Source organism: Euprymna scolopes, chromosome 25 (genome assembly GCF_053919585.1).
Source record: "Euprymna scolopes isolate OS-2025 chromosome 25, ASM5391958v1, whole genome shotgun sequence".
NCBI lineage: Eukaryota > Metazoa > Mollusca > Cephalopoda > Sepiida > Sepiolidae > Euprymna > Euprymna scolopes.
The window spans coordinates 107,148,567-107,173,017 of NC_136506.1; the positions used below are offsets into that span (position 1 = coordinate 107,148,567).

The window sequence follows — 24,451 nt, forward strand, 5'->3', positions numbered from 1 at the left end:
CTTTACCTTGTCAATATCTTTCAAGTACAATTTTATTACCTTTCCGAGAGTTCATATCGGAGAAATCCGTACTTTATGTAAGACAATTTCGAATAGTTCTTTGCCGTACGTGTTCAGTAACGAAATCCTTGTAAATTTGAATAGTACACAGTCCTATTAGTACGGTAATTTATCTCTGTTAAGAGATAAGAATCATCCTTGTCGCCAACTGTTATATCCCGTTTTGACGGTATATAATAACATGACAAAATACGCCGAGTGGAATGCGTAACAAAAAAGGTTTATTCGTACTTCGAAAATAATACACAATACAAAATGGCTGCTCGCCTTGAAGTTGATATACGCGTAAATAAAGGTAAAGGAAAAAGGTAACTTAACGTGTGTGAGCGGAACGCTCGTCCTGGGAGCTTGGTTAATCCTGACTACACTTGGAGAGTGTAAGACGCGAGACGGTCGGGCTAGTGCGTACCACTGAACTGACTCCAAGACAATGCAAGACGCTCTTTTATACACTGTTTCGTATCCGGTGCTATCCGTAATTATGTCCCTTATAACAACTTTTTTAATTTTTATTATGCAATAAATAAAAAAAAGTATACATGAAAGGCAGAGACTGATCTGAAGTATATTTTTTTTTTTTTTTTTTTACACAGAGATCACCACTTATCAAGGCCCGGAAGCCACTCAGGGATAAGGGTTGAGAAAGGAGTTATATTCACAAAATTTTATTTATTTATTTATTTTATTTTTTTTTTCACTTTTAGAAATAAGTTTTGCAATCCACTGTATGAAATAAAAAAATATACATGAAAGGCAGAGACTGATCTGAAGTATAGGAATACAAATAAACATTTGAGAAAGGAGTTATATTCCCAAAATTTTATTTATTTATTTATTTTTTTTTTTTTTTCACTTTTAGAAATAAGTTTTGCAATCCACTGTAGGAAATAAAAAAATATACATGAAAGGCAGAGACTGATCTGAAGTATAGGAATACAAATAAACATTTGAGAAAGGAGTTATATTCACAAAATTTTATTTATTTATTTATTTATTTTTTTTTCACTTTTAGAAATAAGTTTTACAATCCACTGTAGGAAATAAAAAAAATATACATGAAAGGCAAAGACTATAAATTATTGTTGTGGCCCTGGAATTGTCACTAAGGAAAACACAAGGATGGAGATGAGTTAGAGATGAGTTAGTTAAAGTAAAAATATATTAAAACAAAAAAAAAACAGCATATACAAAGAACAACCGTCATAGTAAGTATTGCCAAGATGGCAAACTATGAAAGTACACTGACCACCCAGAGAATCATAAGTCTCACTTAATTTATCCAGAAGAGTTCATCTTTAGTGCATGGGGTAGTCTCCACAACAATTACCTATAAATATTACAGCAAAAAACAAACTTGTCTTTCACTTTCTGTATACCAAAAAGCAAACAGAACTTCCGTGAACAAAGTTTCTTTCTTTGAACATCCCATCTATGGAACAAAATACAGTGATGTTGCTTCCCAATTGACTAGAACATGGTAATCTTTAAGTCTAATGAAAACAAATACGTGTCAAGTTGTTAATCCCCTTAAGCAAGTCTGACCATTATTTCTCTTGTGGTGACGATTATCGCTCAACTGCCTTTAAGTCACAAAAAAAAGAATGATTTGTTAATATTGATTGTTTTTTTATTTTTTTAGAGTCACATATATATACAGACGCATACAGACACACCACATACGCACACACATACGCATATCCTCATGCATATACATGTATGTACACACATATGCTTAACACATGCATATGCATACACACATACGCATACACTCATACGCATACATGTACATGCACACATATGCTTAACACATACGCATGCATACACACATACACACACACGTACGTGTACGCGTACCTGTAACATAGTGCATATAAGCGTGTGGGAAAATATTAGCAGCAGCAAAGGATTGCTGGCTTGCAAAGAGATTAGTAAGAGCAGTAGCCGAAAAACACGCAGATGCAAATTAGGAAGAAAAAAGAAAAAGGAGAAAAAATACACCAAGTGAACAGAGAAAGAAAGTCGACGTTGAAGAAAATGGACGTGTAAAGTCGAGGACGAGAATGGGCTGGAGGAATAAGAAAAATGTACATCGTGGCTGTGGTCAGCATTCATTTGGAGGAGGAAGAAAAGTGTATACCGGGCGAGATGGACGATGGCGAGAGACTTTTAAGCAAGTCTGACCACTGTTTCTCTTGTAACAATTATCGCTCAACTGAAAATCCTTTAACTTTATAAGTCACAAAAAAATATGATTTTTATTAAAATTGATGAAATAAAAATCTCTTTCATTTTTTTTTTTTTTTTTTAGAGTTACGACTGCTTTTGGAGGACCGCAAAGAGAGAAGGACCAGTTATCATTTGTTCTTTGGGCTCCTGTCGGCCACAGTGTGGTAAGTTGTTCTGACTTTAATTGGATTCATTTGCACAAAATATATTAAACGTGTGGAGATAATGGGTGTCGTTGGTCATCCTTGGTCTCAAATACTTAAGATTGTCTATCTTAACTAGATTGTCTATGTTAACTAGAAATCTAACACAGTGCATGAGAAAATATCAGCAGCAGCAAAGGATAGCTGGCTTGTGAAAAGATTAACAGCAGCAGCTGAAAAAGTGCATATGCAAATTAGGAAGTGTGCACGAGAAGAAAAAGTTAAAAAAAGGAGAAAAAAATGCTCCACGTAGTCAGGGAAAAGAAAGTTGATATCAAAGAAAATGGACGTGTAAAGTCAAGAACGAAAATGGGCTGGCATGCGGTCAGAGGAAGGAGAAAAACGTACACCGGGCGAGATAGACAATAGCGAGAGACTTTTAAGTGATGTTTAGATGGGAAAGTAATGGTAATAAAAATGTCGACCCGGATTTTTATTTCCTTTGTTTAAATGTAACGTCCATGTTGCAGAAATATCTCAGTCACCACAATACCACATACACTCCAGGGGTTGTCCTACATAAGATAAATTCAAATCTGAGAAAGTTTTATTGAATTATTTACGTTTCATTCAGTTGTTTTTACTTTGATTGGATTTTCTGTTTTCGTTCGATAAGTTTTGAGAACTTGGTTCAAATAGTATCAAATAAATAATTTTATTTGATTGACATTTTGTAGTTTTTATTTGACTGACATTTTGTAATTTTTATTTGACTGACATTTTGTAATTTTTATTTTACTGACATTTTGTAATTTTTATTTTACTGACATTTTGTAATTTTTATTTTACTGACATTTTGTAATTTTTATTTTACTGACATTTTGTAATTTTTATTTTACTGACATTTTATAATTTTTATTTTACTGACATTTTGTAATTTTTATTTTACTGACATTTTGTAAGTTTTACTTTACTGACATTTTGTAATTTTTATTTTACTGACATTTTGTAATTTTTATTTTACTGACATTTTGTAATTTTTATTTTACTGACATTTTGTAATTTTTATTTTACTGACATTTTGTAAGTTTTTATTTTACTGACATTTTGTAATTTTTATTTTACTGACATTTTGTAATTTTTATTTTACTGACATTTTGTAATTTTTATTTTACTGACATTTTGTAAGTTTTATTTTACTGACATTTTGTAATTTTTATTTTACTGACATTTTGTAATTTTTATTTTACTGACATTTTGTAATTTTTATTTTACTGACATTTTGTAATTTTTATTTTACTGACATTTTGTAGTTTTTATTTGACTGACATTTTGTAATTTTTATTTTACTGACATTTTGTAATTTTTATTTTACTGACATTTTGTAATTTTTATTTTACTGACATTTTATAATTTTTATTTTACTGACATTTTGTAATTTTTATTTTACTGACATTTTGTAATTTTTATTTTACTGACATTTTGTAATTTTTATTTTACTGACATTTTGTAATTTTTATTTTACTGACATTTTGTAAGTTTTACTTTACTGACATTTTGTAATTTTTATTTTACTGACATTTTGTAATTTTTATTTTACTGACATTTTGTAATTTTTATTTTACTGACATTTTGTAATTTTTATTTTACTGACATTTTGTAAGTTTTTATTTTACTGACATTTTGTAATTTTTATTTTACTGACATTTTGTAATTTTTATTTTACTGACATTTTGTAATTTTTATTTTACTGACATTTTGTAAGTTTTATTTTACTGACATTTTGTAATTTTTATTTTACTGACATTTTGTAATTTTTATTTTACTGACATTTTGTAATTTTTATTTTACTGACATTTTGTAATTTTTATTTTACTGACATTTTGTAGTTTTTATTTGACTGACATTTTGTAATTTTTATTTTACTGACATTTTGTAATTTTTATTTTACTGACATTTTGTAATTTTTATTTTACTGACATTTTATAATTTTTATTTTACTGACATTTTGTAATTTTTATTTTACTGACATTTTGTAAGTTTTACTTTACTGACATTTTGTAATTTTTATTTTACTGACATTTTGTAATTTTTATTTTACTGACATTTTGTAATTTTTATTTTACTGACATTTTGTAATTTTTATTTTACTGACATTTTGTAAGTTTTTATTTTACTGACATTTTGTAATTTTTATTTTACTGACATTTTGTAATTTTTATTTTACTGACATTTTGTAATTTTTATTTTACTGACATTTTGTAATTTTTATTTTACTGACATTTTGTAATTTTTATTTTACTGACATTTTGTAATTTTTATTTTACTGACATTTTGTAATTTTTATTTTACTGACATTTTGTAATTTTTATTTTACTGACATTTTGTAATTTTTATTTTACTGACATTTTGTAATTTTTATTTTACTGACATTTTGTAATTTTTATTTTACTGACATTTTGTAATTTTCATTTTACTGACATTTTGTAATTTTTCCAAATGATAATTTTGTAATCGTATTGACAAGGTAAAAATGAAAATTGTTTGTCATGTACTTCACTAACATTCCAAACGAAAACATTTTTTGTCTAAGATGATTGACATGAGCATGTCAACAAAACCAGAAAAGTAAATTGTTTACATTTTAAAATATTTCAGTAAAAAAAAAAAATTTAGATCTGCATGCAAGTCAATGAATTTAATAAACCCCTTGTGTGTGTGTGTGTGTGTGTGTGTGTGTGTGTGTGTGTGTGTGTGTGTGTGTGTGGACTCATGTTCTCATCAGATCACCGAAGTTAAACAACGTTGGCATTGGCTAGTACCAGATAGGTGACCAATTATCTTCAGTCGTCCTGAACCTCCACTTGTATTTAAAACGCCAACTCATGAAAGGTGTGGTTGGAGATTGCGCAACTTTTGCCACAAAAAAATTCAATGTGCGAACACCCTTACAGTGGGTACCCATAGTCTGTCAAGACTGAAGGAAGCTGTCATATGGATGCTACTTTTGTATAAGCAACATCACCTAAAAAGGTCTCTAGTTAATTGTAACTGGCTAACTGAAACATGATCATGAATGTGTAGCAACATGTTAATGCTTATGTAAAACAAATAAAAAGTTTATCTTGCCCTACTTCGGTATTGAGCAAGCTTGTATTAACGTCGTTAAAACTTCATTGGTTACTTAACCTTTGGAAAATTTTAAGCTGGAATTTATATTTATTTATATATATATATATATATATATATATATATATATATATATATATTCCTGTAGAAATATATTTTCTTATAATGTATATCAATCCTTATTTAAGAAGCTCAATGTAATTACAGAGCAATATAGAGAATAAATGACAAAAAGTTATATTCCAAAATTCATTATGTTGACCATCTTATAATTTATTCCTTTAATTCAGTGATTGATTTTGCGCTACGAAACAGATACTGTCAAGAATTGTATAAGTCAACTGAATTAAAGGAATAAATTAGAAGATGGTCAACATCATGAATTTTGGAATATAATTTTTTGTCCTTTATTCTCTCTCTCTCTCTCTCTCTCTCTCTCTCTCTATATATATATATATATATATATATATATATATATATATGTATATATATATATATATATATATATATAAGAGGAGCTTTGTTAAATGTTCACTCTTTGATAACAACTATATATATATATATATATATATATATATACACACACACACACACACACATATATATATACATATATATGCACACACATATATATATACATATATATGCACACACATATATATATACATATATATGCACACACATATACATATAAATATATACACACACATATATGCATATATACATACACATATACATATGTATACACATATGCATGTATATATACATATATATATATATATATATATATATATATATAAAACAAAACATTTGACATTTATTAGTTTTAAAAAAATGGCAGTTCTAAAAATGTAATAAAAATATAATACAATTCAATTACAATAATAAAAACGTAATAAGCAATTTTTTTATTTAGTGAAAATGGAACTGAGCAGTTTTAATTTAGTAAAAAAAAAAAAAAATCCTGAAAACTTAAGCCATTTTCTGTCTGGTGATTTTAAAAATCCTATTTCAAAAAATAATTTAAATACAAATTTAAGTCCATTAAAATTATCTTCACTTAAAATGTTTTTTGCATTTCATGTTTGATTTAAATCACCTGAAAAACATTCAGTTCGAGGCTTCATGCTTATTTGAAACATTTTTCTAAGAAAATACTTCTTCTCATCGCAATCTGCATATGTAAAGCGTGGGTTTCTGCAAAGTCTTTAGTGTTTGTGTCTCATCGATTAAAAGTAATTATCACGCCCACCGACACGAATCATTCATGTTAGTACAGACAGAATCAACATGTTTTTTTTTTTCTTTTTTTTTTTTTTACATAGGCATTACCACTTATCAAGGCCAAGAGGCCACTCGAGGATAAGAGTTAAAGCGTGTACAGTAGAAATCGGACAATATAGTAACCGTTAGTAATATAGATTCAGTAAATTTGTTAACTTATATGGAACGGCTCATCAAAAACTTGTTTACGTTAGACTTGAAGACAACCATATTGTAGTCAGCTGGAAAGCAGAAAAACGAAAGACAATTCCATAGGCATGCACTTCTAAGAAAGAAGCTTTGCTCATGGAATCTATGTTTAGGTTTCGGCACAGATAAAGAGTGGGGGAAATTAGTGATAGTGTTTTCTGCTAGACGGGTGTTTCTTGTGAAAGTTTGGCAAAGGGGGACCATAGAATGGAGCTCAGCCGAGCATTTGTCATGAAAATAATGATAAAGCAGAGACAACATCTCTTCTGTGAGAAAGAGGTTGCAGGGAAGAGAAAAGGCCATCCCCCACAAGGCTACGAAGTCTATTTTGAACTCTATCATTATTTAGAAATAAACCTATTTTCACAAAACATTCTTTTTTAAAAAAAAATTATGATGTACTTACCTGTCACAGAAAAAAAAGATGTCATATTCCAAAAATTACGTAAATTAATCAAGTAGTTTCTTTTTTTAAACTAAGAAAATCAAATTTTATGACAAAGCGAGACATTATCTTTTGAACCACTATGTTTAATAAATAAAGAGGAGACAATTCAATTTGAACTATCGAATGTAATGACTATAATTTCCTTTTAAAATTGCTAAAAATTGTAAAAGAAAAATATGATTTTCTATTAAAAAAAAACTGTTTGATCAATTTATGTGATTTTTGGAATATGACATCTTTATTCCATGACGGATACATACATCATAAAGTTTGTTTCTGCAATTCAGTTTTTTTTTTTTAATAGGCTGAATGCTAAATAGGCAGCAAAGGCAAAACATGTATTCTCTGTTATTAATAATAAGTATTTTGTTAAATGTCATCAAAATGTCGACATTTCATGAGAAACTTGACATTCTTGGAGTGCAGATATTCAATTCAAGATGATTAAATACCAGAAAATGAAAGCGTTTAAACCATTGGACTAAAAGAATCAAGAATTATTAATGGCATTGTCTGACTAGTATATTTGTTCAGCAACACAAACTCTGGCAGTTGTTTACATTGGTGATCTTTTAAACCAATGCATTTCAGGTGAAAACATTACGTACATGTGTATCATGGCGAAATTAGTATAACATTAAAATTTATAAAAATGATCTAGTCAAAAAATAATTACAAGTGAAAACAAAATTTATTGAATTTTCGAGTTTTATCATGTTTTAATGTGGAAGAGCTGTGTAACCAATACAGTATGACTTATCTCCCTTGACTTAAATTCCTAGAACTATCCATCTATGGAACACAATATTTGTGGGGCTGCTTTCTAGCTGATTATAACATGGTTGTCTTTATATTTAATGTAAATAAGTTCTTGTTGCACTGTTTTCTCGTATAATGAAATCTCACCCAAGTTCCACCGTTACTGATCATCACGGTCTTGTCTCACTGTCTACTTAACACTGATTAACCCTCATCCTCGAGTAGTCTGTAGTCCTTGATAAGCAGTGACCTTTCCCCCACAAGTAAACAAAAAAAACAAAACCCTGACCCCCTCCAAGTTTAAAGCTGCCTACCATGTGGCTTTGAGTCATCGATATTGATCATCATCATGATCATATCATACGAATCCGAAGATTCCATTGTTGGCATTGGTTTCACCGATATTTTCTAATCAGTATTCTTTGAAAATTACAGGAGGGACCATGTGAAGGTTGCCAATATCCTGGATCTGGATCTGGTCAGCTTCCTGGCTCGGACCAACATGACTCTCTCTCTCTCTCTCTCTCTCTCTCTCTCTCTCTCTCTCTCTCTCTCTCTCTCTCCTCTCTCTCTTTTTATTAATCGAGCGATCAAAATTTCCCTGTCTTCCATCAGCTACCTCTGATCTTCAGGATCACAGTTTGCGTCATGTGCAATTTTCTGGATGTACGTGGATCTAGGTCGTCCTATGATCATGCGCCCATTTCTCACCAGCTCTTGCTTGCTCCTCTAGCAACGACCGACAAATCATAGATGTCGCTTACTGATGGTAGTAGATATGGCAGGTAGGTTGCCATAAAGTGGCTGCTTCGTGAGATGATCTTGCCAAGATACATTTAACACTGTTCATAGCATACGGATGTACGTGCCATCTAGCTTTCTTTCCAATCTTTTGGTGGGTGTCCAGGTTGTAGCACTGTAAACAAGGACAGACTCCACTACTGTCATAGGGAGCCAACATCCTAAGTGAAAATAATTTTTGTGGAACGAACTGGATTTGAACTCGGAACACCCAGGTCGTCAGTTTGTGTTGTTAACAACTTGACCACCATTACCTCCCATCGATATTGACGTGGGACACACTTTGGAGCATTTTGGATAATTGATCGCAGGTGATGTGGTTATACCAGTTGAGACGCCATTGTACGACACAATTTCACATAGAAGCCTTTCCAATTTTTCCATAAAAGTAGCAAGATTTACATCCGCAAAATATGCATAAGGTGACTAACTCTAAAAATGCGATTCGATGAATGATCAGAGATTAATAATGATTAATCACCACAATACCACATGTACTCTTTCTAGAAACTACCGGGCTGATCTGGCTGAAATTTTGTATGGACATTTTTTATGATAACATGCAGCAAACTAAGTATTCTGATATTCTTTCTGATCCACAATTAGCGAATAATAAAGATTAGAGTTCTCCGGTAGCAGATGTCTCCCTGATTCTACTTTCATTTTTTCTCTTACATGCTCCTATTTCAAATTTGTAGCAGCAGGTTGAAATCAGTGAACTTGTTTTCTTTTAGTTTTGTTTTTTTCTACCAAAACTAATTTTTTTAAATTTAGTAATCAACTGATATAAATTATTGCATGAAAAAATAATTTTTAAAAAATCATTTTATTTCAAATTATTTAATCCAGTAAAAATTCCATTTTTTTACTTGATTGCTAAATTTAAAAAATTTATACTAGCAAATTACCTTGCAATTTAATAAACAAACATAAAAAAAATTGAATTTAACTTGAAAACAGTATGAAATTTTTGCTTTTTAAATTTAGTAATCAACTAATATAAATTATTGCACTATAAAATTAATTAAATCAAAACAAATTTTTTTTTTCATAGGCATCACCACTTATCAAGGCCCAGAGGCCACTCGAGAATAAGGGTTAAAGAGTGTACAGTAGTCAATTAGACAATATGGTAATCGTTAGTAATGGAAATTCAGTAAATTTGTTAACTTAAATGGAATGGCTCATCAAGAACTTGTTTACGTTGGACTTGAAGACAACCATAGTGAGCTGGAAAGCAGGAAAACGGAAGACAGTTCCACAGGCGAGCAGTTCTAAGAATGAAACTTTGTTCATGGAATCTACGTTTAGGTTAAGGTACAGATAAAAAGTGGGGGGGGATTATTTTTCTTGTTTTGAATTATTTAATCCAGTAAAAATGCCAATTTTTACTTAATTACTTTATTTTTTAGAGTATTTTCAAGTTGAATTCAGTTTTTTACAATATTTTTGTAAATTAAATTGTTAGGTAATTTGCTAGAATTTCTTTTTTAATTTAGTAATCAAGTGAAAAACATAATTCAAAATAAGAAAAACGATTTTTAATTTAATTTTTTTTATTGTGCAATAATTTATATCAGTTTGAAATTTGTTAAACATTTAAAAAAAAAAAAAAAAAACATTGTTAATGCCCGTTTTGATAGGGGAAAAAAGTCCACTGTAGGCTCACTGCTATGAATTCGGATTAGGGACTATTCCGGAAAATGAGCAAGAAAAAGCAAAAGTAAAATCAGGGAGACATCTGTTACAGGAGAACAGAGATTAGTTATTTAATGCAAAAATTAGCACAAATTTAACGATATTCAGCCATCAAATTGATATAAACACTCACTCTAAGTCAACAGTTTCTAAATTTTGCACATTTTTAAACGGCTAAAACATCTAGTTTACTTATATATCAGTGATGGAATACTTTTTACCTACATGAACATAGTCATAATGTTACGTCGCTCACCCTAATATTTGGTAAAAATATATTTTTTTATTTTTTGGAATTGGAATCCTTTGAAATGTGGCTTCATAATTTGTGTATTCATTTTTTGCGGACTGTTACCCTCACCTCCATAGTTGTTTTTTCACCATGTTTCGGCCAAGTTATCCTCTGGCCTTCTTCAGGTAGTTAACTATGAAACTATAGGAATGCTGAGTCTCTTAATTGTATCCCACAATAATTACTTCCTTCCATAGTTGTTTTTTTTACCATGTTTTGGTCAAGTAATCCTCTGGCCTGCTATAAAACTGCTATCTTCAACTATGGAAGGTGGTAATTACTGAGGATACAGTTACAAGGTTTAGCATTCCTAGATTGTCGGGGTTAACCACCTTAAGAAGGCCAGAGGATAAGTTGGTCGAAATGTGGTGATATTAAATGAGTCTTGCAATAGTCAGCCACTAACTTATTGCCAAAAGTGTGATGCATCTCTTAGTATGAACTAAGTATCATTAAGCAGTATCATTATGCAGTATGATACTAAGTATCATTAAGCAGTATCATAATGCGTAAATTTTATCTTGAATGCATAGTAATTCTTGATTTCTAAAATATATCACATGTACTCAGTGTTATGTTTATAGGAAAGTCATATTTCACGTTCTAGATGATCAATGACTCTGTTTAGTCTCAAGAGACAATGAATACTCCCTGTAAAGGTGAAATTCTGAGGCAAGCGTTGCGCAATCCCCAATTACACCTCCCCTTAATCAGCACTGTTTGAGTCCAGTGGCAAGGAGAAGTGCTAGATGACTGGAAACAATGCAGAGATAAGCAGAGAGCACATACAGCACCTGGAATTCCCAAATGGTCACCCATTTTAGTACTGACCAGGCTCAACGTTGCTTAACTTCGGTGATTTAATGGGAACCGGTGTGTCAATGTGAATTATGTTGTATTCGCTTTCTAAATTTAATGAATACCCTTTTCCTTTCAATTTGTGTGTTTTAACCGATTTTTAGTCACTACACTAAGTTTCAACTCAATAATAAAAAAAAATGATTACCCTGGGATTTAACCTTGTTCCTACCATTATTCTTGATTTCTGAGAACTTCGGCTAATGTAAAATGAAACAAAAAGATATATATATATATATATATATATATATATATATATATATATATATATAAGAAAAAAAATTGTTGAAAAAAAAATTCAGTCGAAAGTACGTCCAAAAAAAAAAAAAATGGACCAAGACGACTTTCTTAAACAGATTAAACCGAGAAACAAGAAAGACAGAAAAATTGGAAAACTACAAAGAAAGCTGATTAAGCAAGAACACTCCGTACTATTTAACAATACTTGTCTGAATGAAAACGTTCTGCCTAAATACACAATATATAAAGAAGTATATGTGGTAAAAAACAAGGATAAAAAGTGCTCAATACATTAGTAGAACCAAATATGTTTTTAATTATTACAACCTCAAGTGTATTAACTTAATTCATGACAAATTGTTTCAATAGACATGATAAAAATTATCAGTCCATATCGTCAGATGATTCAAGTTTAAATAAAAAAAGGAAGATATCATTTTTTTGATTACATTTCTTTTTTCCCTTTCCCTTCTCCCCTTTCACTCTCTCTCTCTCTCTCTCTCTCTCTCTCTCACTGCCATTCTCTTGGCTTTTAACATCCATATATAGTCACAAAAAACTATATCTTTTCTTTTTATTTTAACTTGAATCATCTGACGATATGGACGGATAATTCTTATATATATATATATATATATATATATATATATATAAAAAATTACGTATTTAAATTTGAAAAGGTTAATCTTCAAATTTAGGAGATTTTATTGTTTGAAAACGAAAAATCCAATTGAATAAATATATTTCCTTAACCCATGAGCTTTCGATGCTTATTCATCTCCTCAGAGGAAAAATATTAGCAAATGTTTTTATTAGTTTGCACCTTATTTGCTAAAAGCAATAAACATAGAAAATTAAAGTTATTTAAAGTTATTAAAACATTTTAGGTACATAGAATAAGGGAAATGGACATTGAGGCAGAAAAAGGATATTGTGCTTTAAATCCGAAATGAATGCCAAGTCTTGAAATGGAAAATCCCGGTAGTAAGGAGTTAAAGAAACGCGTCTTGTAATATATATATATATATATATATATATATATATATATATATATATATATATATATATATATATATATATTCTTCGGAATAGTTTTTTTTTATTTGACAATCAGTGGTTATGTAAACGTGAAATTGTAGGTTTACAAAATATTACTGGCAGTAATATTCTATAAGTTATCCCATCTAAATAAGAATTGCTCGATATGCAAGATAGAGCAAATAAATTGTAATTCAATGAATTTCAAAAAACTCTCATTGAAATGAAATGAATTGGTTGAGTTTCATATCAAAGAATTTTTATTATTCTAAGCAAGACAAAGAATGTTTTAGAAAGTTTATCTCCTTAACCTATAGGGTTTCGATGTCTACCATCTCATCAGAGGAGTGAAAATATTAGCAAATAGTTATAAAGGTATGCACCCTATTTGCTAAAGTCAGTGAGACATGGAAAGTCAAAATGAAAATAATACATTTATCAGAAGTCCTGTAGCAGGAGTATTTGTAGATAGAGCAAATAAATTAAAATTGTAAATCAATAAAGTTCAAAAACTCATTGAAATGAAATGAAGTGGTTGAGTTTCATATCAAAGAATTTTTATTATTCTAAGTAAGACAAAGAATGCTTTTGAAACTTAATCTCCTTAACCTATATATATATATATATATATATATATATATATATATATAAAAATCGCTCCAGACAAGACATGAAGCCACTTGATGTAAGGAGTTTAAAATAATACTACTTCAAGGTCAAAAATTTGCCAACGATAAGATTCTGATCCAGAAAACAGCAATTCTTCCTTCTTTGTCAGAAACCTCACTCACAAACTATGATATGGGTTAAAAGCTACTGACTTACAGAGATGTGAAATGTTTATATGTTCACTTTTTTCTTAATATTTTTTCTAAACTGTCATATTTCTCTGTTTGCAAAGGTCTACGGGCTCGACAATAACTTGTATTACCAACCGAATATCAATGACTCAGCATCAGTTGTTCAACTCACTAAAGACGGCGAACATAACTTAATATTCAATGGCGTCCCAGATTGGCTCTACGAAGGTAAGATAATAAAATGTTTCATATTTTATTGTGATTGAATTATTCGCACAACAAATTTTTTAATTCATTAATAATTTCACTGTGTTTCACTTGATATCTCTATCCGTATATATAATAAAACGTCACAGTTTTTTCCCTCTGGACCAAAATACCGTACGCTTACAACAATACATTCCACATACAAGTTTTTATTATGTCTACACTATTAGCCACTAGCTTATGTAACTATAGAACAACATTTTAGCCACATTCATTTGTTATAATAAAATCCTATAATTTAATCCTACGAGTGACATCATCACCATCACAATCACCTACAAATGAAGTAGTTCCTAATTTTCCCCCTAATTATTAAGTCCTCCCACCATCTCCATTCTATACCACATCAATTTACACACAAAGTACTTATATTGAGACCCCACCCTTAATAACTTATTATTCCATGGCATCCCAGATTGGCTCTACAAAGGTAAGATAGTAAAATGCTTCATATTTTATTGCGCTTGACAAAAACAAATTTCTTATTCATTAACACTTTCACTGTGTTTCACTTGACATCTCTATTATAATAATAAATAAATAAATGATATGAAAGGAACAGTGTGTGTGTGTGTGTGTGCACGCGCGCCTGTGAGTTTGTTTCCTATGGTCTCGGAAACGGCTTGGGTTGACTTTTAAAAATTTCACACAAATGTACTTTATGTGCCTGGTACTGTTCTTAGATAGGTTTTGTATTCGAATGTCTTCGATAAGTATCAATAATCGAAAAAATCTGATTAAAGAACAAACAAGCGATTTTGACCAAAGATAACACCTTATACAGCCTACCATTACAAGTGCATATAAGAACTTTTATTATCGCTCAAGCTAAAAGGCCCAACATATAAAATCAACAGTAGGTTCTTTGATATGACAAAGGCACGTTTGGAATGAATGTTTCTATTTAGAGTATAACTGAACCATGATACTTGACTTTTGCATTTTAAACTTGAATTAAAGCCACTATATAAAAATAATTTTATAAAATCAACAGTAGGTTCTCTACAGTGCAATGTAAACTACAATGATTTGTGGACTGAGTCACTGGGGGTAGGCATGTGAAGTCCAGTGCACTGCAGTGGGTCCCCAACTAGAGCAGACAATCAATTGATTTGATTGAAAAGTGGGCAATTTCACCAATTTCGATGACAATAAAATATGGAAGCATGAAACATCCATTGATTCTCATTCAATCCCGGGCAACGTCAGATCTCCCTGCTATTAATCTCTAAAAATATGATTTCTCTAATGCAAACGATGAAGGTACTGAATAACAATCAGTTTTAAGTGACGATCTTCTGGAGGTTGATGGTTCGATCCTCAAAACAGGTGTTAATAGTTAATAATATAAATAAAGATTGTTTATGGTTGACAGAATGAAAGCAATCTACCACCATGAATTAAGTACAGGGTGGAACGATAAAATTGTCGCCCTCAAGAAAACACCACTATAACTTTATTTTTTAAATTTTATTGAAAAAATCAATTCAGGTAACTTGATAATGTAGTAGAGCTAACATCTATTCAATGTAGCCGCCTTCAGCCTCAGTCATCGCCTCCATAGGGGTCTGGAACTGGAAGCATGTCTTTTTCACAAGCGCCGGCAGGAGCTCGGCAAATACTCGGCAGATGATGATGATCAGGTTGGCTTTGGTGTTGTGAGAGGTCATGTTAGTGATGTTCCCAACATATGACCAAACGAAATAGTTTAGCAGGTTCAGGTCAGGGGAGGAGAGGATCAATGAGAGAAGAATACAAAGTCGTAGCATTCCTTCTGAAGCCAAGTCTGAGTCTCTTTGGACTAGTGGGCCAGCGCCAAGTCCTGCTGCCAAACCCATGTCTGCTAGCAGCCACCTGATTGCGCCAGGGTATCACCACACTCTTCAGCACATCCAGGTACATTTTGGTGTTGACTTTCAAGCCGACCTCGATGATGTCAGATGGCATGATGTGGCCCTCATGTAAAACCAAACCAAAGACCATAACCGTGGCTGGGAACTTTGTTTTCATCACCCTGGGAACGTCCCTGTTACTCTTGGCAATCCAGCAATATATTTTGAGGGTGCTGGCAATGGTCCTGTTGTTATAACTTTGGATCGGTAGAGAGCATGAGTTGTATAGCAGCGCATCTCCAATCTCACTCGTTGAACATTGTGTCACTTTCAAACATGATAGAAGGCTCCTGTCACTCTTGGGATTTGTACACAACTGGCCAACTAATAGATGGTATGCACCAAAAAAGGAAATCGGGTTTTATTAAACGGAAATGGAATCATGTTGTATTTTCTAGGGTGACAATTTTATCGTGGCAACATCGTTGAGAACTTCGAAATAACAATAGGTAAAAACATGTATACTAATGACATCATTTAGAAGGGGAGATGATCTGAGATATGTGGAAATTAGTTAGTGTTTAGAGGTTGGAGGAGTTAGAGTTGATGGTTCAAAGCACCTGGGGATGCCAGAAGTCCAATGCCTATCAAATGTAGGAATCTACAACCAGTGTTGCAACTTTCCAAAAAAGAACACAATACCATAGGGCTGCTTTCCAGTTGACTACAACATTTCAAGTCCAATTATAACAAATTCTTGTTAAGTCATCTTAAATAATCAAATTCTGCCCAGTTTCAACCACTGTCACAAATATCCTCACATCTGCCATATAAACTCATTAACACTTATCCTTGAGTCGCATTTCAGTCTTGATAAGCAGTGAGTCCGTATTACATAAAAAAATACTCCCAATCAGGTTAGATGATAACATAATCCTTGCATCCCTCTTTTGCTCATAGATCACACAGCACACATGATCTCTGTTAATTTTCAGATACATTTCATAATTTGTTTCTGTTTCCGTTTCTTATTTGTCTTTTTTTTTCTCTTTTCCAGAGGAGATTCTTTCAAGTAATACGGCCGTTTGGTTTTCCAAATCCGGCACTTACCTTGCTTATGCCTCGTTCAACGACTCTATGGTGGAAAACTATGACTACCCATACTATGGCTACATGGAAAACCAATACACTAAAATCAATCAAATCAGATATCCAAAGGTAACGTAGCAATATTTGGACACGGGTGAATGATTAAACGAAGAATTTTATGGATAACTATCGCCGTGTGTCTATAGGGGCAATAATGCACAGTTTGATGTCAGTGTGGGGACTGTACACACAATTATTTGCGAGGAACCGCCCCCTTAAGTAAACACTTCATCAAATCTCCACACTAACGTAATGTACTTGCAATAACCCTTATCCCTGAGTGGCTTCCGGGCCTTGATAAGTGGTGATCACTGTGTAAAAAAAAAAAAAAAAAAAAAAAAAGAAATTGATGATGCAGATAATACGTGCAAAGTTTGTCCCAAAGGTGCTCCATCCTTGTCACAGGATGGGTATCTAGACAGTTCCTCACCTTCCCTATAGTTTAGACCTTGCTTCTTGTAACTTTTGGTTATTCCCTAAGCCCAAGGAAAACCTTAGAGGCTGTCGTTATGAGACAATTGAGGAGATGAAAGAGGCTGTGACACAAGGGTCGTTGACATGCTCACACAAGAGGACTTCCATGGGGTCTTCCAGAGTGTCAATAGCCCTCATTCATCGTTTACAACAACGGTACAAGTGCATTGCAGCTGGAGGAGATTACTTGAAGAGGACTAAAGTTTCATGTGTGTATTATCAATAAAAAAGGCTCATACGAAAAAAGTCTGGAAACTTATTGAAGGCACCTCGTATATATTGAAAATAATTTTTTTTACAATTTTTTGCCAATTTTAAGAATAAATTGTATCCATTACAAAACTGATTTTGATCACAAATTGAATTGTTCACCCTTGAATTTTAACGCATTCTAAAAAAAAACAAAAAAAACACGGCGGCTTCCAGCTCTCTTGGATTGCTCATCATAAAATTTGATTATTTTGTATTTTCTGTATTTTTTTATTAAGACAAATTCTAAATATTAGCCAATAAAAATGATACTTAGTTGTTTCCTTTGCACTAAAGAGAGGAAGGGTATTTGCCCTTGCAGTGAAAAATCAGTCATGACAGAGAGATAAACAAAAGCGCTTTGTATTACAGAACTCATCGAACTACTTCTACATTACTATTTAATCTGTAAGTTGTTAAATAAATCTGTTTGATTCTTTATCCTTTGATCATTTTTAATTTATTATTAAATCGATAATAATAGGTTTTTATCAGATATAACAATAATACACCATGAATAAATCTTAAATCTTCCTAAGTTGATACAATAAAAAATAATAAAATTAAAATAATTAGAAGTTCTTTTCCGGTTCTTTTCTGGTTCTTTTCTGTTTTTTCCGGTTCTTTTCTGGTTCTTTTCCGGTTCTTTTCTGTTTTTTTTTTCTGGTTCTTTTCTGGTTCTTTTCCGGTTCTTTTCCGGTTCTTTTCTGTTTTTTTCCGGTTCTTTTCTGGTTCTTTTCTGTTTTCTTTTCCAGTTCTTTTCCGGTTCTTTTTCAGGTTCTTTTCTGGTTCCTTTCCGGTTCTTTTCCGGTTCTTTTCTGGTTCTTTTCCGGTTCTTTTCTGGTTCTTCTTCATTTTTGTAACAAACAACCGAAAAAGTGGGTTTTTATTAAAAATCAATGATAACTATTTGCTGCTTATCAATTTCATCAATAAACGATGTTACCTAATTGTCATGTCACAATTAGTTAAATATTACTGCATTATTACATAAAACCATGTACTTTGTACAAATAGATGATTATGTGACATCCACCATTAATTGTAACAAGATGAACTGAGTTACTTTCCCTGACTTGATGTTTTTTTAATTATATACACACTTGAAATTTTTTTCTAAAACTATTTTCATAATTAATTCATTTTCTATTTTACCCTTTTTCGTAATTTTTGGATATTTTCATTATTGCGACATGAAAATTCAGTAGATACCATTGATTTCACTTGAAATCCAATTTTCAATTTTCAAATTTCGCTACAATAACAAATAAGAACCTTATTTCCTTTGCACTGATGAAGGGAGAGTTATCTTCCCTTTGAAATGAAAAGGGGCGGGCATTATTATAAAGAGAAAGATATAAAAGAAATGCTTCACAATTACAGATTTTATCATAATGCATCCAACAGATCCTATATTGTCGTTTAATCTGTAAATTTTTGAATAAATCTGTTAAAAGTTATACCTCATTTGATTATTTTTAATTTGTTATTAAACCGATAACAACAGTCATTATCAGATGTAAAAATGAAAATTTCCACATAAAGGTAGATTAAGATCAGGAAAATTTCACTAGAAATCTATTAGAAGATAAGATGTCACACAGCTTTCCTCCTACAACTGAGGACCAAAGTGTGTGCACATTTCTTCACATAAGATAAGTTTTTCAAATGAAAATATTTGAATAACTTCCTATCAAAGTAAAATTGTCGTTTAATCTGTATATTTATCATTTACTGTTTCATCATTTTTTATTGTTTAAGTAAAATTGTTCAATTATTATGCATGAGTGCTGTTTCTTTGTTTTTGAAATCCAAATTTGACTTTATCTTTGAATACATTTCCTTTTTCCTCTTATGTAAGAATTGAACTTTCTTTTCGGGATGAAAATGCATGCAACATAACACAACATAAATTTAAACAGGATTAATTTACACAACACACATTTTACACAACACACATTTTATACAACATAAATTTACACAACATACATTTACTTATGTTGAAATTAACATAAATTCCAAAAATTATGAAAAATGATTTAGATGTGCTAGATGTATTTTTAACAAATAGTTATCACCAATTGTATTCTGTTTAAAAAATAGTCGACCCTAAATTAAAATCAATTTAGATCAATGGAGATAAGTTAGTCTGTCATACTGAATTGGTAGCACAACTCTTCTACATCAAAACAAATGATAAAATTCAATAATTCAATAAATTTTATTTTTACTTGTAATTATTTTTCTACTTAATTATTTTTTAAAATTTTTTTTGAATTTATACTAATTTTAACATGAAACCTAAGTACATAATAATGTTTTCACCTGAAATGCGTTGGTTTAAAAAATCACCAATCTACACAAGCTCCCGAAAGTTTAGTATTTGTGTTTAACTGTTCATTTTCTACATTTTACTTTAGACATGATTTTCATCAAGTTGCTATCTAAATATTCATTTTACCATAAATTAAATAGCTACCAGTTTAATTTGCCTATTAAATCATAACTATGGTTGAATATAAGCAAAATTAGATATAATCTCAAAATAAAAACAGATTACCACCAGCAGGTGCATGGTAAAAACAAAACAACTAAGAACAATAGTGAGATTAAAGTTTGTACATAAAAAAAAAAAACAATTTTAATTGTTTTGATATTGAGTTGCTTGTTTCTATTCATAGACGATTTTTTTTTTCGTCTTTAATTTCAGGCTGGTACAGTAAACCCAACCGTAAAATTGCGAGTGATTTATCTTGAAAGTGGCCATCAGGTGGAGCTTCGTATTCCAACGGATTATAGAAAACCTCAAAGGTAAATAATTTCTTCTGAAAGTCCATTTCAGCGATAAAGCCCACTTCTCTCTGTTGGACCAAGTCAGTTACAAGAACTACTGGATTCTGGGGATCTTAAGCACAGGAAAAAGTACTTCAGCTGCCATTTTTAAAGTGCACCATGTGGGTCATCATCTCAAAATATATTTATTTCAAGAATAATTTGGGGATGAGAGAAGATAATCAATAAAAATCTTTATATTGTGATACTTAACAAATTTTAAGGGTCATTTGAATAAGAAAATGTAGAAATTTTGAAGTGTGAGGTTTGAGGGAAGTGGGATGACCCAAGAAAACTTGGATGTAAACCATCAACCTTGAATTCTTTGCAGGAAATCTATGAGCTTTATGTTTCAAGATGCAATTGCACATTTGTTAGAATAGATTGTTATTTATGGAATAGCAATTAATTGGAATCAACTAGTTTTAACTGCATTTAATGTTGGTTAATTAATTAGTTAATTATCAATTTTTGATGGTTAATTATAAATTAAATAAAAAATATACCTTGTTTGTTTCATATAAGATTCATACTGGAAGTTATATCGATACTTGATAAAAAGATAAATTAATTAACATGTAGCATGTTTTAGTTTTAACACAGACACACACAGAGACCGTCTGTCGTTATTTACATGTTGACAAGAAGAGAGCAAGTAATGTAATTAATCATTTTGTATACAGATAAAGCGAAGGTAACTCTAAGTTACTTAAAAGCTTAAATAACACGTCATCACAAATCCAGACAAGGGGAGGCAACTTTTCACATGGTTCAACTGTTGCAATTTTCACAGTATTAAAACCTATACCCACATTGATAATTAGAATTATAAATAATTAGAATTGAGAATTCTTTGTTTGCCAGAAGTGTATTTGGACAGACATATGTAAATTTACATGAAAGAGTCACGTTGGGAACCACACTTCTTAGGTCATAAACAAAGGAGATTTCTCAATATAGGAATCGAGGGTTTGAATCAGATAATCAGAACAGATCACACACGGTGACAGAGTCAGTTGGAGAGTGGGAGCCCCTTAGAGGCGAACAGAGAAGAGTAGACCATGTAATCGAAAAGGCTTTTTTTTTTCTTTTTTTTTTTTTACATATTCACCCCAAAAAAGGCACATTGCCACTTTGATGTAGGGGGCTACTATCAGGGGCAACAACTACTGGGGTACTATGTAGGGATTTGGGCAGCAAGATGTCAGTTCATGTTACACTTGAACTTCTGCACATCAGTACAGTTGAAGAAGTAGGGACCTGGAATGGAATTCCAAAGTCTAGCGGTTCTGGGGAAAAAACTACTGGAGTAGAAAGATCTTTTACATCTAGGGATCTCTACAGTGTGGGGGTGGGATTTAGCAGTCTGTCGGTTTTGTCGAGGATGTTCACGTTGTGGAGGCATAAATGCTTGCAGTTTGTCAGAGCATTCACCATTAAAATACTTGTAGAACAGGTAGAGGGATGCAACATTTCGTCGATGAGACAGAGGCTGAAGCTTAGATGTCAGTTCAGGGCCTGTCAGGTTTGCTTGAATTCCTGACATCACCGATCGAAGAATAAAGACCATCTATATTTTGTGTGTTGTCTTTTGTCGTCATTCCTTACAACCGAAAAGGTAAATGTGTTTTTTATCATCATCTTATAACGAACTCTTGTATAACCTCCTTATAAGTAATGTGCTTCCTTCATCATAATAATGAATCTCCCCTCCTCTATATGTGTTAACAGGAATCATCCCAGTCAGATATAAATGTCTCCCTCATTATCATCGTCATCATCTGTTCTGAGACCCACTTATACATGTCCCGTTAATGTGTCTCCAATATAACCCCCCCCCTCCGACCCGTTACACAACAATAGGATGTAAAGGAAAACAGCTTACAAAGATTTCGTTTGCATAGAATTTGAAAACTAGAAATGACTTTTGACTTTTTAATCCTTTTATATTGTGAAAGATTGCAAAGTAATTCATTCTTTGGTTTTTTCAACTATTAACAAAAATTTAATGTGATTAAATGCCTTAAAAAATTGGTACAAACCTGTTTTTATGCAGCTGTAGTGTCTGTTGGCAAATAAAATAAAAAGAAAAGAAAAAATGACTGCTTCTTCTCTTTATATGCTTGTGATTTTGTCAGGTGATATGCATTTGAGATGCTTTCAGTTTTGAATAAAACACCTGATTTTTCAAGTAGTTTGGAGTTGGATGTTGGAGTAGCAAGTTTTAACAGCAGCGTTGCGAGTTTTAACAGCAGCGTTGCGAGTTTTAACAGCAGCGTTGCGAGTTTTAACAGCAGCGTGTTGAATTTAATCCCAGAAATTGTTACTTGGAAAGTGTAGAATAGTTAACTCTTCACTATTTAACCACAATTAAGATGACTGACTTGTTTATGAACAAAGCAAGATGTATTCTGGTGGATTTAATTTTGTAATTAGATTAGTTTTTAGTAAGATTTTGTTCATTTGTAATTGGTATTATTCTTATGTAGTTTTATAAAAAATTTTATAAAGTTTTAAAAAAATCATCCGAGGAGATGACAGTTCATTTTAGAAATTTACTGTATTTTATTTTTCATCATTGAATTATAGTAAATTGACTGGAATAGAATGAGGTATCCTCGAGCCAAGCTTTTTTGACGTGACACAGACGGAAAACACCTCAAGCTCTCTTTTTTGTATGATTACCGTTACCATTCACCTTCTTTTGTTTTTACAGTGAATACTACTTGGCAAATGTCGAATGGTTGAACGATGATTATCTAGCCGTAACTTGGACGAACAGGCCACAAAATTACAGCATCATTACTGTCTGTGGAGGAAGAGCGGGAACTTGTCATTTCGTAAGTAAAAATTAAAAATGTATTCGTTTGTATCTTTTAATTTTGGAGTATAGTCCACGTCAGGATTTAAGTTCAGGCAGGAGTGCAGGTGGAAATTGCTTTCTTTCCTGGACTCAGTGAAAAGCTGAATGATTCAATCAGTGGTATCTTCGGTGTATTTGTATCTCAAACCATGTTCCAAATGCTACAATCCATGTACGGTGTAAGCTTCGTAGACCTGAGGAAGTACTTCTTATCAGGAGGCTGGGATGGTTTGGGCACACCCTTCATCATTTACCAACTAAGCTCACAAGGTAAAAGCACCACCAAGACCAGCACAAGAAGAATGAGGATCAACTGAGGACGTTGCTTGCAACAATCAAAGTTAACTTTTTTTTATTTTTTATTTTTTTTTTATTACATTTTCACCCCAAACAAGGCAAATTGCCACTTTGGTGTAAGGGGCTACTATCAGGGGCAACAACTACTGGGCTACTACATAGGGATTTGGGCAGCAAGATGTCGGTTCACGTTACACTTGAACTTCTGCACGTCAGTACTGTTGGGGAAGCAGGGACCTGGAATGGAATTCCAGAGTCTAGCGGTTCTGGGGAAGAAACTACTGGAGTAAAAAGATCTTTTACATCTAGGGATCTCTACAGTGTGGAGGTGGGATTTAGCAGTTTGTCGGGTTTGTCGAGGGTACTCACGTCGTGGGGGCACAAGTGATTGCAGTTCGTCAGAGCATTCACCATTAAAATACTTGTAGAAAAGGCAGAGGGATGCAACATTTCGTCGATGAGACAGAGGCTGAAGCTTGGATGCCAGTTCAGGGCCTATCAGGTTTGCGACTCTTTTTTTAAC

General features: G+C 31.9%; 1 protein-coding gene and 1 pseudogene across 2 annotated transcripts in view; one reads left to right on the top strand and one right to left on the bottom strand.

Moving 5' to 3' along the window:
* LOC145247555 (dipeptidyl peptidase 4-like) overlaps positions 1-24,451 on the top strand; it is a 376,657-nt gene that overhangs the window by 294,721 nt on the left and 57,485 nt on the right. For both annotated transcript variants that reach the window (XM_080109399.1, XM_080109400.1), the window contains exons 7-11: positions 2,369-2,450; positions 14,067-14,193; positions 17,122-17,282; positions 20,647-20,747; positions 23,485-23,608. In XM_080109399.1, the coding sequence (XP_079965525.1) occupies positions 2,369-2,450; positions 14,067-14,193; positions 17,122-17,282; positions 20,647-20,747; positions 23,485-23,608 (595 nt within the window). The remainder of the gene's footprint in view (positions 1-2,368; positions 2,451-14,066; positions 14,194-17,121; positions 17,283-20,646; positions 20,748-23,484; positions 23,609-24,451) is intronic.
* Positions 11,812-11,930, bottom strand: LOC145247751 (5S ribosomal RNA; annotated as a pseudogene).